Source organism: Chelon labrosus (assembly GCF_963514085.1).
Source record: "Chelon labrosus genome assembly, chromosome: 14".
Taxonomy (NCBI): Eukaryota; Metazoa; Chordata; class Actinopteri; order Mugiliformes; family Mugilidae; genus Chelon; species Chelon labrosus.
In genome coordinates, this window is record NC_140347.1 from 2319905 (window position 1) to 2339484 (window position 19580).

A 19580-nucleotide genomic window follows, 5' to 3' on the forward strand; every position below is an offset into this window, starting at 1 on the left:
CATCAAACCCCATCCTATTGTGTTCACCTTCTGTTTTTGTTGCACATTGTTTGAGTAGTATTCAGCTTTCAAGTTAATAGAATCCATACCATTTTCAAAAATGTCTAGCAGTAGACCAATTGTAATAGTATTGTTATGTGACCATACGATGTCTGGTCAGCCTTTGTTTGGGCTTGCTAGCACACTAGCAGTCTCATCAGAGTGCAAAACAGTATTGTGTTCAGTGTGTTGTGCTTCGACTGATTGGCAATACAATAATATTGTAAAACTGTATGTAACTTTTATCTTTGTTCTCTCTTTACCACAGGCCTCACCCACCCCCACAGAATCCAGTCTGTCTCCGTGTCCTTTGTTGGAGTCTCCCCCATCGGCTGAGCCATCACCATTATCGTCTGAGCCTACCCCATCATCATCGCCTGAACCTCCCCCATCAACATCATCTGTCTCCCTGCCACCACAAGAACACTCAAACGAACTAGTGTCTCCCCAGCTTCCCTGTCCACCAGCTGGGCCACCCCCAGGCTCCCCCGGTCAGTCTCAACTGCCCCGGCCATCCCTGGGCTCCCCAGGTCAGTCTCCACTGTCCCGGGTGGGCCAAAAGAGGAAAAGGAAGGACAATGATGATTACATCAACCAGCGGTCGGCTGAGCTGGAGCAGCTCAAGAAGAGAAGAGCTGAAATGGAGGAAAGGATGGAAGCATCCTCAGATGAGCTCTCACGGTTCGGCCTGGTCTTGGTGGACATGCTGCGGAGGGTGGCGCCCCAGTTCAGGTCTGGGTGTATGGACAGTCTTTACATGTTGATACGTGAAGAAATTAAAAAGACCGAAGCTGCAGCAGAGTCACAGCCTTAATTTGAACATTTCGCAGGAGTGAACTCACTGCCATTATCACTTCATTGTCATTTACTGACAGGCATTTATGTTATAGTAAGTAGTTCACTCCTGCAAGTTTGGAATCATTCCGGTTTTGCACTTGTATATAGCTCATTGTGTTTGTAAATAGTTGTTGTTCTAGAATTTTTTGTTACAGACTGAGTGTCGTGTTTTATATTGTTTGTATTTAATTTCATTGTTTGCACCTTGTACTTTAACATGACTTTTTACACTTTAACTGTTTAAGTAAACTTTTCATACTTTAACTTTTATTGTTTGCACCTTGTCATTTCTGCACAAAGACATAAAACACCAAGTTCTGAAAAATTGTGGATGTTTATAAGCATCACCGTTTTACTTTTAGTACTTTAACTTGACTTTTTACACTTTAACTGTTTAACTAAACTTTTAATACTTTAACTTTTGTTGTTTGCACCGTGCCACTTTTGCACAAAGAAATAAAACACCAAGTTCTGAAAAACTGTGGATGTTTATTTACACAAGTTCAACACATACAAGCATCACTGTTTCACTTCTAGTACTTGACTTTCAAGTCCCACTTTTGTCCCACGTGAGACAATGTCAGCCTGCCATGGCACAGCTCCTTCTTGCGACAGAAAGAATCTTGTCAAGGCCTCCCGTACACCCAATGCAGCTGGACCAGAACGGCGACTGGTCATCTCTTGACGAGTTACGGGTGTCAGGTTTGAATCTCCATCCACCTCCCTGCGCCACTCACCAGGCTGTACAGTTCCGGCAGATTCTGTGTCTGTAAATTGGGGTGGTGCATAGCGGCGTTCTGGTACATTCGCTGCGTCTGTGTAGGACAGGTAGTTGTGAAGAACAACACACGCCTTGGTGACATCCACAGCCTTGTCAGGTCGGAACTCAATCGCCCGGCCCAGAATTCGCCACCGTGCTGCCATGATCCCAAAGGCGTTTTCAATGACCCGTCTGGCTCTGGAGAGGCGGTAATTGAAGGTCTTCTTTTCTATTCCCAATAGTCTCCCTATTAAAACAAATATTGCAAGTTAGGGACATGATTGTACCACAGTTACAAATATTTGACTATACACGAAAAGAGAAAATACAGCACACTCACATACATGAGATGTTATGGTTTTAAAGGACAATGTAAAGTGTGTGGAGTATAGTCTGTTACATACCTCCATAGGGGCGCATGATATTGTTGTGCAGAGGGAAAGCAGCATCAGCGACGATCAGGTGAGGGGCCTTGGTCATGGTGCCAGGAAATACAGCTGGCGGGGGGAGATTCAGTTTTTCTTTGAGCAACATTTCTCCAAATGTGCTGCGCTGGAAAATACCACCATCGCTCTCCCGTCCGTACCCTCCAACGTCCACCATGGTGAAGCGATATCTTGCATCACAAGTAGCCATGAGCACGATGGAGTGAGTTCCTTTGTAATTGAAGTAATCACTCCCGGCATTCGGCGGTGCCTTGATCGTGACATGCTTTCCATCTAAACTCCCAACACAATTTGGAAAGTTCCAGAGGTGCCAAAAATCACCAGCAATCGCTTCCCACTGGCTAGTAGTAGGACAAGGCAGGAATTCTGGCTGCAATGCCTCCCACAACGCTTTGCAAACTTCGGACAGAATGCCGGACACCGTGCAGGAAGCTAGTTTGTAGCTTGCCGCTACAGCCTGTTGGCTTCCACCCGAAGCCAAAACCCTCAGCGTCACGGCCAGTCTTTCAGCGGCATCCACGGGCATGCTATGTGTGCTCTGATGGTGTATGAAGGGCTGGACACGCCGAAGTAGGTCGTCAAACCTTTCCGCCGACATTCGGAAATATTTGAAGTGCGTCTCTGGGTCCAGATCTCGCATTGGTCGGACAAGAGTCACATATTCGCCGGTCCTCTGCCTGGATACGTTCAAAGGGCGTACAGACCACCTCCGCTGTTGTCTCCTTTGTCTCCTTTGTCATGCCCTAATTTGCAATATAAGAATTTCTTCCTCTGCTTCAATAATTTGGAGCTCCAACGCCAGTCTCTCTGTCTCGGTGTCCATCGTTCACTGTGACTACGACAAAAGCCGGAAGGTAAATAACTATACGAGGCGAGATACGTCACAAGAGTCTCGGTCGGTCGGTCACAAAAAATCATAGCGCCCTCTACCGGTGTGGCATGCATTTCGACACGTAAACCCCACGCAGAACCATCACGGTCTCAAGACTGCGTCCAAGCAACTGCGTGGCCATTGCGTGACCATTGCGTGATCACTACGCGGAAGCCTTAGCCATATTCTGACAGGTTGTAAGGTTAGTCTCTCCCAAGGACGTTACACCTGGCGTCACAATCAGGTACTGAGATGTTTAGCAGCTGCAATTGAGGAAAAACGGGTGAATGTAAATTCCATGGCCGTTAACAGAGAGAATAGATGCGTTAAGTTTGTACGGGAGGGAGAAAAGGCTAGACCAGCAGGGATCAGGCATAACACGGGACAGCTAAGAGTAGGAGGAGCCTTGGAGATGAGGGCGGATTTAAATGGACAGCTGGTTATCCCAGGTGAGATAGCAAGCACCCGACTACGGCCAGATCCGCTGTTGTGGTCTGAGCCAGAGAAAGTAGTCTATTTCATAGAGCTGACTGTCCCATGGGAAGATAGAATTGAGGACGCTTGTTACGTCCCTAGGTGTGTCCAGGGGAAAATCAGGGACAAACACAATACAACCAATGCTCAAGTCTGGTGTAACAAAAAGTTTAACAATATTTATTGAAATACAAAAAGATGACTAAACAAAAATCTCCTCAAAACAAAAACAGTGGGGAAGATTTGGACCACGTGGTTGTGCCAAATAAATGAAAGCAATAAAACAAAACTAGGCCTGGCTAACACACTGCCATATAGAAATCAACAAACAAAAAGGGCCTAACTATCTTTTCTACTAAAAAACGTTATCAGAACTACATTGGTGGCACCAACCAATAATCCTAGTGTATATAACAGAGGAATCCTACGTGGTGGAGTGTAAAGGGTACCCCAATCTTACCTCTGGTCCGCACCTTCCACCACAACTGAACTAAATCAAACAGAAAGGGTCCACACGTCTCAATACCACGGTAGGACAGAAAACAAAAGACCGATCGAGCCGAGCAACAAGCAAAGGACAGATTTTGAACCATGAGGTTCTCAAACAAGCTGCAAGCAGTACACACAACTGGCATGCAGCAGCAAATCAGGTGCAAGTGAAGTAGAGACGAGGAGCCTGTAGCTGGAGCCTTATGAACGAGGTCCTGTGGTGGCAGTTGGATCAACCAACCAATCAGCAGGCTCTGACAGACATCCCGGGTGGAATCACTTGCAGCCTCACCAGTAATCACCTGAACACACAGGGGAGGGGGAGAGAGAGAGAGAAAAACCAAGAAAAACACACTGCCCCCGTCTGGCACGTAACAAGGCTAATGAGCGAAAAAGAGCTAAGTATGCAGAGCTAGCAGCAGATGCAGAGCAGAATGGATGGAAGGCTTATGTCCGCCCGGTAGAAGTGGGCTGCCGTGGATTTGTGGCAAAGTCGGTGATTGCTCTGCTGAGTGAGCTGGGCATACGGGGAAGGAGCCAGAGGACTGCGGTTAGCAACATGTCCAGATTGGTTATGGGTTCGAAGAAAGCATGCTAGTTGGGGAACTAGCGAAAGGTAAGGATGGCCGCATGTAGGCCACGGTTGATTTGTTTGCTATGTGAATTGTTTGCTTGTTACGTGTTTCGGCTCGCATCAACGGGGCGAATCATGGTAGATTTGCTTGCTTGTTACGTATCTCGGCCTGCATTAATGGGTGATTCACGGTACTTTTGTTTGTTACGTTTTCGAGACCGCATCAACCGGATTTGTTTGTTACGTGTTCAGCTCGCAGAAACGGGGCGAATTATGGTAGATTTGGTTGTTTGGCTCGTGGTTGTTAGTTGCTGTACTAGCTGTTAATAGACATATATTGGTGAGAAAGACAGGGTTGTGCAGTGGCGGTGTGGAGGGGGGTGACTCCAGGACGCTGGAAATCACCGTTAAGCCTTCTCGAGGTGTTGTGGGCCTAACTTAACGAAACATCGGTGAAAGGAGGTGCCCACTTGAAAATCCCAATGACATGCTGCAGACTGCGGTTGTTTAGGTCAGGTTCCTGTTGTTTTCATGTTGCTTGGTAGCCGTGGTTTGCTGCTGAGCGGGCCATACAAGCCAGCAGCGTTTAGTTAGGTTATGTTTTACAATGTTTGAAGTATCCTCTGCTGCTCAATGGGCTTACAAGCCAGCAGCTTCTATTTAGTCTATGTAGAATATAGGTTATTTGTCATATCACATGACTGTAGGCTTGGTAGGGCCTCTTAGTCGAACAGGGCCTCTAAATGTGTTTTGCCTGGGATTTTGGCACAAGGGATTGTAACATCTTGTCCTGTGTATTACTAAATATGATCAGAGTTGAGTCTCTGCAGCTGAAACCTTCTCACAATATAATCAAGGCTCATTTTAACTACATAAAGATTACATGGACACTGGGTCCTACTTTCATTTGGACTCATTTTCTTCAACTCTTTTTATGTGCAACTGAGCTCCTGTGACCAAGCAATTTCCCTTGTGGATAAGAATGAAGTCTAAGTCTAAGTCGACTCTGGAGCAGTTTCATGGGCAGGTGTGGGATGTTCCTTCATTATTTCTTCAACATTTAAGCAGGTTAAAGTTGTGGAGTTGTTATCAAGTGTCACATTTACATTTCTGCAATGAAGCTCTCAGTGCAGTCAACAGTTTGGTTCATTTTAAGAAACAAACAACACACTGGTGAGCTCAGCAACATAGGTCAGACTGGATAGCTGACCATGTCAGCCTCATGATAATATTTGAATAAGTGACTGAATACTTTTAATAGGACATTGTTATATATTCAGTGAGTATATTCACTCAGCTAAAGCTACATATTGTGAGACTTTTTGACAACTACTTCTCAGTAGTTGGACTTTTTTATCGCGTTTGTGCTTGAAAGCACCGTTGAGTCTGTTAAAAAAGGCTGAAGTTACTGAAGTGAAGAGTTTTGGTTTTAATTAAAAAGCAGCTAATTGAGTGTAAGAGGGAATAGTTCCCTCTCTAGCACTATAATATTTTGTCCTCGACGTCTGTCTCTAGGCTGGTTTGGACTGGATTCAGACCATCTCTCTATCAGGAACTAAATGCAGCTTTCAACCAGCAGCAGCATTTAAACTGTGTGTTTCTGACTGATGACTCAGCTGTCAGTGAAGTTATCTTGATGACTGAAGTCAAATTCTTAACTGGTGTTTAGTTAGTGTCAAACCTTTTAACTTTCATATAAAGCTGTGCCTTCAGGATGTTCTTCTCTGTGTTGAGAAGGTTTTATGAAGATGTTTTGAACAAAAATATATGTGATTGTAAGTGAAGACTTTATCTTTTTGAATTTTGTGACGACCAAGACAGAATGTCTCAGAGGCAGAGCAGTGGAACTATACTTTAGGGACTGAAAACTGAACTGGTTAGACTGCTCTCAGGTTTGCCTCTGACATTAGACTGATAGAATTAATAAGTTTAATCAATGTCATTATCAGAAGTAGTAAACTGTAGATGCATTGACCTCAGTCTTCAGCCTTGACTGAATGAACAACACCATCTGGTGATAAATGAAGAGATTTTATTTTTACACACTTGTTAGGTCACATGACTTAGACAAAGAAAAAAAACACTTTAGGAAACTAATCATCTCTTTCTGTAGTGAACATGTTTCTTCTGTTTGTTACCCAGCATCACCTCTCACCATAGCAACCAGCGTTAAAGGTTAGCCAACGTATGGGACCTTCCAGTGAGTCCAGCCAGAACTCTGCAGGTACCAGGCTCAGGTCCAACAAGGGTCTGGATCTGCTGATCAACGCTGTCCCTCCAAGACAGAGTAGGTGTGCTTCAGAAGCAGGCAGATGTGGAAGGAGACCTCTTGTAGGTCTGGTACTGCTGTGTTTGACACAAATGAAAACTTGACTCCTTGATCTTACTTAGTGGTAGAATGTATTTCTGACATAAACGTATGTGATTACAAAAATAGGAAAAAACTGGCTGAATAAAAATGAAAATACAGAAACAGTAGAGGCAGAGCAAAAGTGACACAATGCTGTATTACCTGAGTTTCTGGGATTTATTCTGGAAGAGGAAACCAGCCTTTGAGGCACAAAGGGAATTATTCAGGAAAAATATTAAACATCAGTGATTATGGAGAAATACATTAATACAGTTCCACAAGGTAAAATCATCAAGGCTGATTAGATAGCAGTGTGGTCACAGAGTAGAATAAGATTTTAATAGGAAAACTTCTACTTCAGCAAATGGAAAATATAGAGTAATACTGTTTGTACTTCAGGATACGTGTAGAGCTGAATTCACAATAACCAGTTTCAGACATGAGACCTCTCAGTTTGATCTTCATGTGTCCAGGATTATCCAGATAGAAGTGATCATCAAAGTCAGTCCAGTTCTTCCAGGAGTTCAGTGGTTAGGAGATAATTTCACTACTTCTAAGACCAAACATATTCTGACATCAAATCACAATCAGTGATTCAACTGTAAACCAAAGAGAAACATCATCCACCATCAACATTTAAAGCTCAGAGTTGAAGCTGCTGTCACTTCAGAGACTCTCCTTCCTCCAGAGAACACAGAGACACTGAGGAACCAGGTGACCAGACTCCAAATCCAGGACAGAGAGGTTGAGTGAATGTGGTGTTGAAGGTGTAGAGGTGGATCAGTTTGTCAGAGGAGACTCTGTAGAAGGACAGAGTTCCAGCAGGACAGTCCACATACACTGATACTCTGTTAGAGACAGAGGAGGAGGAGATGGATGTTATTATGTTATTGTGACGGACATCGTAACCACGACGATCAGAGCAGAACAGACTCCAGGACTGATCATTAAATCCAAACCAGATGTCCTCCATGCCTCCTTTCCTTCTGATTCCTCTGTAACTCACTGATATATCAACACCTCCTCTCCTCTCAACCTCCCAGTAACAGCGACCAGTCAGAACATTTCTACACAGCAGCTGATACCAGTCAAATCTGTCTGGATGATCAGGATATGGCTGCTCCTCCTCCACACGTGTCACCTTCCTGTTGTTGTCAGACAGTTTGAGGTTTGTGTTGACTGAGTTTGTGTCCACTTCAAGTTGACAGAAATCTGATGGAGAGAAAAAGACACAACACAGCTGCAGTTTATCATCTGACACATCTGATGGATTTCTTCTTTCTTTCCTCACTGATCAGTCAGAGGTGAGAGGCAGAAGGAGACTTCAGCAGCAGCTGGCCCTGGTAGCCATGACAACCGGACCCTAACGAGCTGACACAGGCAGCAGAAGAGGAGCCAAAACATTATGACCCCTCCACCCATTACAGAGCGCCAAAACATTATGACCCCTCCACCCATTACAGAGCGCCAAAACATTATGACCCCTCCACCCATTACAGAGCGCCAAAACATTATGACCCCTCCACCCATTACAGAGCGCCAAAACATTAGGACCCCTCGACCCATTACAGAGCGCCAAAACATTATGACCCCTCAACCCATTACAGAGCGCCAAAACATTATGACCCCTCCACCCATTACAGAGCGCCAAAACATTATGACCCCTCAACCCATTACAGAGCGCCAAAACATTAGGACCCCTCCACCCATTACAGAGCGCCAAAACATTATGACCCCTCAACCCGTTACAGAGCGCCAAAACATTATGACCCCTCGACCCATTACAGAGCGCCAAAACATTATGACCCCTCGACCCATTACAGAGCGCCAAAACATTATGACCCCTCGACCCATTACAGAGTGCCAAAACATTATGACCCCTCGACCCATTACAGAGCGCCAAAACATTATGACCCCTCAACCTATCACAGAGCGCCAAAACATTAGGACCCCTCGACCCATTACAGAGCGCCAAAACATTATGACCCCTCAACTCATTACAGAGCGCCAAAACATTATGACCCCTCAACTCATTACAGAGCGCCAAAACATTATGACCCCTCAACCCATTACAGAGAGCCAAAACATTATGACCCCTCAACTCCTAACAGAACATCCGTGTTTCCTTCACTTTATCAGGTCAGTGAGTTTCTAGAATTATTTATATGTGAAGTGTTTGTGTCCAACATAGATGAACTGTTAATAGAAGTTAACTATTAGCCGACCAATGAATTAGCCTTCAGCTAGCCTTCCAGCATAGCTCCAGTATGTTAGCGAGCTAACCCGCGGGGCTAAGCGGCCCAACACCTGAGGCTAGCGGGAGTTTGTCACAGTCATCACCACGCACACTTTAAACTGGACGGCAGCATCATCGGCACAGTCAGTTTCCACAGGAAGTTTCTAGTTATTATTACTATTGGAGTTTATTTATTTAGTTTTGCAAATCATTCTTGCAGCTGTTCTTCATGTAAATTAAACAATATTACTTCTTATTGAAAAACAGGAAGGTGCTTTTGATGGTGGTATAATATTAAATATAGATCCATTTAAGGGGCCTTTATTTTGAAAATCCAAATCAGAATATCCTGATATTTCCTGGGTGACATCCTGAGAGTGTCTACTATCAGGGTGAAGTGGAATCAGTCTGTGGAAACAGACAGTTTTCTTTAAATGTTAGATTTGATTTGAATATTATTGATTCATTTGACACATACTCATATTTACATTAATATTCTGCTCCTGTCTACATGATCTTGAAACACCAATAAAAGGAAACTGCCTGTTTCCACAGACTCATTCCACTTCAAACTGAGAGGACACAACCCCAGGAAATAGCAGGTTAGTCTGATGTTGAAGTCAGAGGCCTCAGCCACGCCTCTGCTTCCTGAGGACGCTAAGAAGAGCAAGTGGCCCTCCACACTTGTAAACAATCTTCTACCAAGGTACCATTGAGAGGATTCTGTTGAGCAGCATCACTGCAATCATCTGGTTTGGAAACGGTGCAGTTCTTGATCTAAAGACAAGGCAGAGAGTGGTGCGTACAGCCCAGTATCACGTTCTGCCCTTCAGGACATCTACAAGTGGAGGTGTATCAGGAAAGCTTCCAGCATCCTAGGCCAACCTATCCCTCCCCCATCCACTGCCTTTTCTCCCTCCTGCCTGCTGCTAAATGCTTCCAGAGCATCTTGGCCAGAACACTCAGACTCAGCGACAGCTTCGTTCCCCAAGCTATCACAACTCTGAACACTCTCCCCTCTCTCCCTGCTCCAGAGACTAAGCCCCTAACATCAAGACACACACAACACAGTCCAGTACAAACACAAACTCACTAATGTTGCACAAGACACTTTTAACCCAGATGGACCGACAAAATAAATCAGTGGAGCTACTCAACTTTACATCAACAAGGTTTCACCAACTGGCTCAATCACAACGTTACCGCTAGGGCTGCAACTAACCATTATTTTAATCATCCATTCATCTGTCCATTATTTTTTCCATTAATCGATGAGTCGGACAAAACAAGCATTAATTTCCAACCCTTTATTCAGAAACAGAGCTGACAGAGCAGAAAGAGCATCAACAGGTTGCTCCTTGAACATCTCTGAGCTGTTAAAGTAATGATTTAAAAAACAAATGAACTAACACAAAGAACATACATGTATGCTTTACATCTGCACAATATATGAAATAAAGTGCACAAAAAGATGTGAGCGTGCACGTGACTCTATGATGATGAAGCAGCAGAATCAGTAGAGTCAGCAGTTCACCTCATCAGGATTGTTCAGCACGTTTCAGCTCATCAACCAAATCATTTCTCTCAAACTGTAACAGCCAGAGTTTTACATGGAGCAGTACCAGTTTACGCCACACGGCGGCGCCTCCTTTGTTTTCATCTCTTAGTTCAGCAGGTGTCACTCTCTTTCTTTGACTTCCTCCATCATCTCCGTAATGTGGACGCTGGTGAAGGCTCCAGTCCACCAACGTTTTATTATCTGTTATTATAGTGTTCTGTAATGAGCCGTGAGACCTGCTTTATATGGTTCTGGTTAATAAATGTATTGAGCTGAAATCCCTCCACTTGGTCTCCTGCCTGCTACTTCATGTTGAAGCATACTACTAGCAGACGTGGCTAAGCTTCTCTCCAACTCCACCTTACAAAGCCAGCAATCATTAAACTTACATCTTGTCCATTTCCCAAGTTGACAACGAGGTTCATGTGACAGGAGAAGTCTGGAATCCAAAAGGCATCAATCCATATCGCTAACAAACGCTACGTGACCATAAAATCTCCCCGCTTGGCCTGCGCCGTACGACCGTACCGTACCCGGAGCATCAACACGTTACAAACCAGGCTGAACACTGGATTCCACTTCCTGGTCTCATTTGTAGTTTAACTTGGGCGTCCTGCACCTTGGATGCAGGGGCGCAGGTGGGATTGTTGAAGTGGGGGGGACCAAGCTGTCAGCAAATGATTTCAACTCAATAAGTTCTTTTAGTGTAATTTGGGTTTAACCAGCGCTCCAGTAGTTCCTTTCATAACAGGCTATGGGCCAATGGTTTGCACTAAAAAGCTTCATCTCTGTCTTCCTCACTCCTGGACACATCCTCACATACACCCTGATCAAAACGTCTGAAATGAAACTGTGACTTTGATAGAAACACACCAGACACACACGTGCACCTGGGATGGAAATAAGCAGCACCCATAACACACACACACACAAGGGTGCACTGGTAAAGGAACAGGCTCAGACAGTTACAGCTGTGGCTCTAGCAAACCTCAGTCAATACTGAAAAGTAATATCATCAAGTATACGTGGATTTCTTGGCAACGTCACAAGTGTTTGCGCGCAGACAGGGGGCAGAAAGACGTGTTTTCAGAGAGTGTTGATAACGGAGGAGGACTGAATCTTTGCGTGTTTCGTTTAGTAGTAGTAGTAGTAGTAGTAGTAGTACAGTCAAAATGCCAAGGAGTTGTTGTGTGGTTGGCTGCACTAAAAGAGCCAGTGATGAGTGCCAGATGTTTAATATTCCATGCTCGTCCATGTTCACGTTCATTCATGTTAAAGTTTAACAAAGTTGTAAACAAAAGACGTTGCCTTCATTAAATCTGTTCGTAGCAGGCTAGCAGCTAGCGCTAGCTAACTGATATCACGTTTGCGAGTGCTAATGTTGTTATAGCATGCCGGTTGGATCATTACTTCAGAGATATCCCCTTTCAACTTAACTACAGGTTGTATTTTAATACTTAAAACAACATATCTTAGCATAGCCTGCACGTCAACATATCTTAGCATAGCCTGCACGTCAACATATCTTAGCATAGCCTGCAGGTCAACATATCTTAGCATAGCCTGCACGTCAACATATCTTAGCATAGCCTGCAGGTCAACATATCTTAGCATAGCCTGCACGTCAACATATCTTAGCATAGCCTGCACGTCAAATGACAAAGAGCTCGAAATCTCCAAAAAGGTAAATTCAGCTAAATGTTCCAGATATGTGATCCAGCCAGGAAAGCTCTGTGACTAAAGAAAAACGAAGGTTCTTAACTTTAATTTAAAAGTAAAATCGGGCTGTCCGATTGATGCCGCTGTTAAAATTGGCTACGTTTTACATTACCCGCCTAACATGATAATTATAGCCGTACATATACAGTGATGTTTGTAAACAGGAAACCCGTGTATATCCCAGTTAGTAATTAGCATTAGTCTAAAAAGAGAAATATAATACCCAAAATACTAGACATATCAACAAAACATAAACACATGTCAAGCTTATTTAAAAACCTCTAAAGCATAAATACTCATTCACAGTACCTGGAAAGTGCAGATGTAAATGTCGTATTCTCCCGCGGTTTCACTAACAATGGGGCTCAGAGCTCCCCCTCCCGCCACTGCGGGTATTACACATCAAATCACGCCATCTCTCAGAAAAGGACCAACAGCTGGGTGGGCGGTGACGGTATCAACTATGAACCTAGCTAGTTCCCGCCTCCTCGGCACGAGCTGAACGATAAATCTAATAGAGAGGCGAAGTCCCGCCCCCCTACTTCCGGGTTATGGGACCTATCTTTCGAAAAAATATGAACGGCAGTCTATGGAGAGATAATAATTATTTTTTGGTCCCGATCGAATTGTGGCATGAATTTCACATATGATGTGTGTGAATTTAAAAGATAATTTTTCACGTCAAGAGATAAATTATTTGACGTAAATAAGCTGAACAACATTAGGTTTTGTATGAGATCGCTTAGTGAACTACATCTCTCTAGAGATCCCTAGAGAACTATGGCTGTCTCCTTGTTGAGCTTTACCGTCTTCTTCCAGGACGAAGGCAGAAGCATCAAACGAGGTGAAAATCATTATAAATCGGGTCATGTCGAGAGCTGTAGTTACACCAAGTTACACACTTCAGTGCTGCCCCTAGTGTCTGAAAGAGGCACTAACTGGAAATACAGACTTTTAATTGTCTGCATTAAATTACTGTTGTTTAACATTTTAGACCTTGATGAATTACATGAAAATATTTTAACTTATTTAACTATTGCATCTTAATGAATTATTTATTCCTGTTAATATCATATTTTAATGTTGGTTCCACAAACAAAGAAATATCACTACCAACCAACATGAAGACATCAGATACCTGGCCTAGTCAACAGCAGTATGCAGCATGTCATTGGGGTTTTCAAGTGGGCACCTCCCTTCACCCATGTTTGGTTAAGTTAGGCCCACGACACCTCAAGAAGGCTGAACAGTGACTTCCAGCGTCCTGGAGTCACCCCCCTCCACGCTGCCACTGCACAACCCCGTTTATCTCACCATTCAGTGACTATCAACAACTAATATTTCAATCATTAGCCTAGTCCTTTTATGAACCACGACCCAAACAAACAAATCTACCAACATAAATAACAAAGAGCATAGGCTCAGGAACAGATAAAAGAAGAGGATCCATCTGAGGATTTTAAAGAACAGAGCAGGTGGCTCAGCTTGGTGTACACCAGTGACGTGTGATGAGGTTCATGACAGATTTACAATCATGAACCCAATGGAATAGCTTCAATTCTCCATTCAGTTGGCTGCTTTCACACTAACTGGTTACGTTTCATATCTCAAATGAGTATTCTTTACACAGGTATAAGGTTCATATCTGGACAAAGGACCAATGTCAATCTATAGCGGTTAAGAGACAGAATAAGACAGAGAGAGCGTTGGCCGTCCTAATTCCACAGTTCATTCATATTCATTCAACATGAGAGTAGCCAGTGAGAAAAATAAAGACAAATGGAAATATGGATTTGAATTTAAACCAAATCGTCACCTTAATCAAATTATAATATTGAGTTGTTAAATCTTCTGATGATCTGATCCATTTTTAATTCAGACTGTTTAACAGAATATCTTCCATCATTTACCACTTCCTGTTTTGACTGAAGGTTTAGATTTACAATCTTCTGTTTTTATCTTTCACACAAAGAATAGATCCCAATAAATGGACCACGACAGTCCAGTTGACTCAGCGTAGAAGAAGAGCAACAGGATGAACCAGTGGCTCACTAGCGCCCTCTTCCATGAGGCAGAAGTACTGGCTGCCTCATCTCCTTGTTTTTCAGTGCGGTTTAATGTCAGATCAACAAGACTAAATATGTTCCACTCATACATGAAATACATTAACTAGACTATGGAAGATTAGGACACATGATAAAAATGTACACAACCAATATATTGATGGCATACAGAGAGTTAGCCACAGGCACGAGCCAAGGAGCCTAACCTAGTTTGTCAGAGATTGCGCAATCCGAGGTTGTCATGGTGACCGCTGTATACATCCCACCAAATGCTAATGTTAACGTAGCCCTTAGCCACCTGTACAATGCCATCAGCCTTCAACAGAACACCTATCCAGAGGCAGTTGACATCATAGCAGGAGACTTTAACCATGCTGACTTAAAGGTAGTGCTCCCTAAATTCTACCAACACATAAAATGTGCCACTAGAGGAGCAAACACTCTGGATAAAGCCTACACCAACATCAAGCATGGTTACAGGGCTATACAGCTCCCCCACCTTGGCCTCTCTGATCACATGTTCCTGCTCATGATTCCAGCATACACCCCCATTAACACCCCAGAACAAGGACTGTTAAAACCTGGTCTGATGGTGCCTCTCAGCAGCTACAGGACTGTTCTGAAAACACCAACTGGGATATTTGTATTGTGTGGACACTGTTATAGTGGACAAACAGATTCAAATGTATCCTAACCAGAAGCCGTGGATGACAAAGGAGGTCAGAGGGCTGTTGAAGGAGAGGAACAGCACCTTCAGGTCTGGGGATGAAACCCAGTACAGGGCTGCCAGAACCAACTTGAGAAAAGGCATCAGGGAGGCCAGAACATCATAGAAGAGGAAGACTGAGGACCACTTCAGCAGCAACAACATACAGCAGGTGTGGCAAGGATTCCAAAACATCACCAACTACAGGTCCAGCAACTTAACTGCAGCTGAAGGTGACGCCTCACTGGCCGAGGAGCTAAATCACTTCTTCACCCGCTTTGAGGCTGGGTCACCAGAGACAGAAAGACCACATTCACCAGCCCCCAGCAGCCACATCCTCACAGTGCAGCCACAGGAGGTAGGACACACTCTGCAGGCAGTGAATCCCAGGAAAGCTGCTGGACCACACGGTGTCACTGGGAGGCTGCTGAGAGACTGTGCTGACCAGCTGGCTGGTCTATTCACCAGCATATTCAACCAGTCCCTGTCCCAGTGCTTGATTCCCCCCTGCCTGAAGTCCTCCACCATCATTCCTTTACCAAAGAACATCAACACCAGCCTCAACGACTACCGGCCAGTGGAGCTCACACCCATCATAATGAAGTGTTTCCAGAAACTGGTTCAGAGTCACATCACAGCAAGCCTGCCACCCACATTTGATCCCTGCCAGTTTGTTTACAGGACAAACAGGTCTACAGAAGACACCATTGCTACAGCTCTCCACACTACACTCACTCACATGGAACAGAGAGGGAGCTATGCCAGGCTACTCTTCATAGACTTTAGCTCCACCTTCAACACCATCATACCCAACAGACTGGTCACTAAACTACTGGACTTGGGCTTTACACAATCCATTTGCACCTGCATTCACAGCTTCCTGACAGACCTCTCCCAGCGTCCTCAGAGACCCATCCCACCCTGGTCACCACCTATTTGAACTGTTGCCCTCAGGCAGGCGCTTCAGGACAATCAAAGCCAAAACAAACAGACTGAAAAACAGCTTCTACCCCAGAGCTGTCATTAAACTAAACTCTGAACAATCCTGAAAACACTTCAACATTCAAAGACACTAACTTGAACAATATCCTGCTATCTGTGCAATACCCTGTGTGTCTGTATTTAGTTTTTGTTTTTAACTCCGTTACATATAATTGTTTTAATTAAATTTTTAATTTAAAATTTTTCTTTTATAGCTACGGCACCATTAAACAACAATGGAGACAAAGGACAGCCGTGTCTCTCCTTGTAACTGGAAAGGCTAAGAAGTCAGACCATTGGTTAAACTATGGCCTGTGGATCAGCATGAAGGGCTTTAAATGCGTCCCATCACATCACAGCAGATGTCTGATTAGTATTCATTTCAAAGTAATAATCAATTTGTGACCCAAAAAATTGTAGAAATTCTGGGTCCTTAAGCCAAAATGACGCCATTTAGAGGGACTGTCAAAAGCTTTGGGCATACTCAACCTAAATGAAACGGAGGCATGATATGGTAGAATATCTGGCCCTCACTCCTGGCAGCTTTCATGACCCACAGTTTATCAGCGTAGTTCAGAAACTTCATTTCTACCACTCTCAGACACACAGGAGATCGGTCCTTGCTCTCTCTCACTCTGCCTATTCCATGCGCCCTTTCAATGGATATGGGCCCAGGACAGTTGTGTTCACCAAGCACTTCAGGGATCATTGTTTCAAGAAAAGCACACATGTTAACCCCTCTTTCTCCTCAGGGAGGCCAACCATTCTAAGATTCCAACCACAAACTCAGTTTTCTAAATCATCCACTTTGTGCACTAGCTCTTCCATGGTGGTTTTCATTGTATCAGACTGTGCTTTCAGAGAGTCAATGTCGTCTTGATTGGTGCTAATTCTCTCCTGGGCTTCTGTCACGCACCCTGACACTTCCTTCAGTTCACCTTGTATCCCCTGAACAGCGCCAAGTAGAGCATCAAATCTAGATACCAAATCTTCTTTCATTGTTTGAATGGCATTGAGAATCTGATTAGGGCTAGCTGTGTCCAAGTTGTCGTTACTAGCTCCGGAGCTTGCTCGCTGCACCGGGCTAGAGGAGGCATCTGATCTTGTCGTCTTTGAAGGTTTAGGAGGCTTCGTCAACATTTTAGTTGTTAATGCGGTTTCAGACACCGAAGTGGCTGTTCACTAAAGCTGTACACAATTTCTTATGACTACCCGACTGTTATTCTCCAAACTTTACACGGGAGAGCTCTGTCACGCTTCCACCTAGCGCAGCGCCATAACCAGAAGTCCAGCACAAACTGACACTTTGATGTTTTATCATCATTAGTCAGACTTACACTTCCTGACATCAGGTTTTAACCTCTGCTCTCCACCATGGTCCATCCTGGAGGAAGAAACACAGTCAGAATGATTTTCTATCCAACATGAGTCCTAACTGCTGTTCAACATGAAGCAGAGTTCATCAGTTTATCAGTGAGACACAGAAACAGACTGAAACTCATCAGTATAGACTGTCTCTGATGTTTCACTGTCTGAGGTCAACAGTTTGACCAACATCCACACATCAACAACTAAACAGTTTTCAGACGGTTCACAGATCAGTCTAACCTCCACATTCAGTTGATTGTGTTCATTTACATATTCCAGATAGAGGCTCTAATGATGTAAAGTGCTTAGTCCATATCATAAAAGACTGTATTTGAAAGTTAACCCTTTGATAAATCTTTGAGGTTACCAGAGAATAAAGGAACCAATAAAGGATTTCAGCAGCAGGTTATTTGTAACATGTCATTTTATCACTGTTTAGAAATCTGCTCATTCTTTCTGCCTTAAATGTAGAATACTTAAGTTGAAAGTATCTTTTAAAAGAAACAAAAGTTGAATCCAAAGTCTTGGACATATTAAAATTCTCTGAATAATCACAGTCACAGAAGATTATTCTCTCTCCACTTCACACCAACAATCCATCCATCAACAGTTGTTGATATATTTCACTAAAACCTAAAACTGTAAACCAGCTGATAGAGGAGGGTTCATCCTCTGAGGTTTACTGTGACTCCAAAGAATTTAGATATTGGACAAGCTCCTGTTGTCTGTCCATACCTGAGAGTGTCCAGTCTCCAGAGTGGATCCTCCAGTCCAGCAGACAGCAGCTTCACTCCCTTGTCTCCTGGATGGTTGTAGCTCAGGTCCAGCTTTCTCAGATGGGAGGGGTTGGAGCTCAGAGCTGAGGCCAGAGAAGAACAGCCTTCCTCTGTGAGCAGACAGTATGACAGACTGGAGATAGAAAAATATCAGAAACTCAAGAAGAAGAAGGAAAATCCTCCAGATGTTGAACTTCTGCACCAACATGAACCTAAATCAGGATTTAACTGATCAACAACCAGCTGTATCCTGACCTGAGAGTTTCCAGTTTACAGTGAGGACTCTCCAGTCCAGCAGACAGCAGCTTCACTCCTGAATCCTGCAGGTTGTTGTCACTCAGGTCCAGCTCTCTCAGACTGGAGGACTGGGAGCTGAGAACTGAGGACAGAGCTTCACAGCTTCTCTCTGAGAGGTTACAACTGCTCAGGCTGGAAAAGTAAAGATTTACAAATTTTACATGATTTATGTTAATAGTTTGTTCAATTATAACTTACATTTTCTACTATATCAAGCTAAAGAGTACCTATATTTTAATGTGAAAAAAAAACACTAAACAGGAACGGTTGTGCAAAACCAACGTGGCACCTAAGATATTGTTTTTATTTTTACCTGAGAGTTTCCAGTTTCCAGTGAGGACCGTCCAGTCCAGCAGACAGCAGCTTCACTCCTGAATCCTGCAGGTTGTTGTTACTCAGGTCCAGCTCTCTCAGACTGGAGGACTGCGAGCTGAGAACTGAGGACAGAGCTTCACAGCTTCTCTCTGAGAGGTTACAACTGCTCAGCCTGAAGAAGAATCAACATCAAATGTTTTATTTGTCATTTACTAAATTAATCATGTTTCAAATAGTTCCTAAATCCACCTACAGAGCTTTGTTGGAGGCTTTGACCACTGGCAGCAGCCTCAGAAGAGCGTCCTCTGAAGCAGAGTATTTCTTCAGGTCAAACACGTCCAGATCTTCTTCTGATGACAGTAAGATGAAGACCAGAGCTGACCACTGAGCAGGAGACAGTTCATCTGTGGAGAGTCTTCCTGATCTCAGGGACTGTTGGATCTCCTCCACTAGAGAACCATCATTCAGTTCATTCAGACAGTGGAACAGATTGATGCTTCTCTCTGCAGACAGATTCTCACTGATCTTCTCCTTGATGTACTGGACTGTTTTCTGATTGGTCTGTGAGCTACTTCCTGTCTGTGTCAGCAGGCCTCGTAGGAGAGTCTGATTGGTCTGCAGTGAAAGACCCAGGAGGAAGCGGAGGAACAAGTCCAGGTGTCCATTTGGACTCTGTAAGGTCTTGTCCACAGCACTCTGATGGAGATGTTTTAGTTTAGGT

The 19580-nt window shown here is 43.9% G+C and overlaps 1 protein-coding gene across 1 annotated transcript in view; it reads right to left on the reverse strand.

Moving 5' to 3' along the window:
• LOC311499740 (uncharacterized protein) overlaps positions 1–19580 on the reverse strand; it is a 420449-nt gene that overhangs the window by 343009 nt on the left and 57860 nt on the right. Inside the window, exons 5-6 of the mRNA XM_084560857.1 lie at positions 18858–19031; positions 18503–18676 (exon numbers count right to left, since the gene is read on the reverse strand). Coding sequence (XP_084416983.1) covers positions 18503–18676; positions 18858–19031 — 348 coding nt within the window. The remainder of the gene's footprint in view (positions 1–18502; positions 18677–18857; positions 19032–19580) is intronic.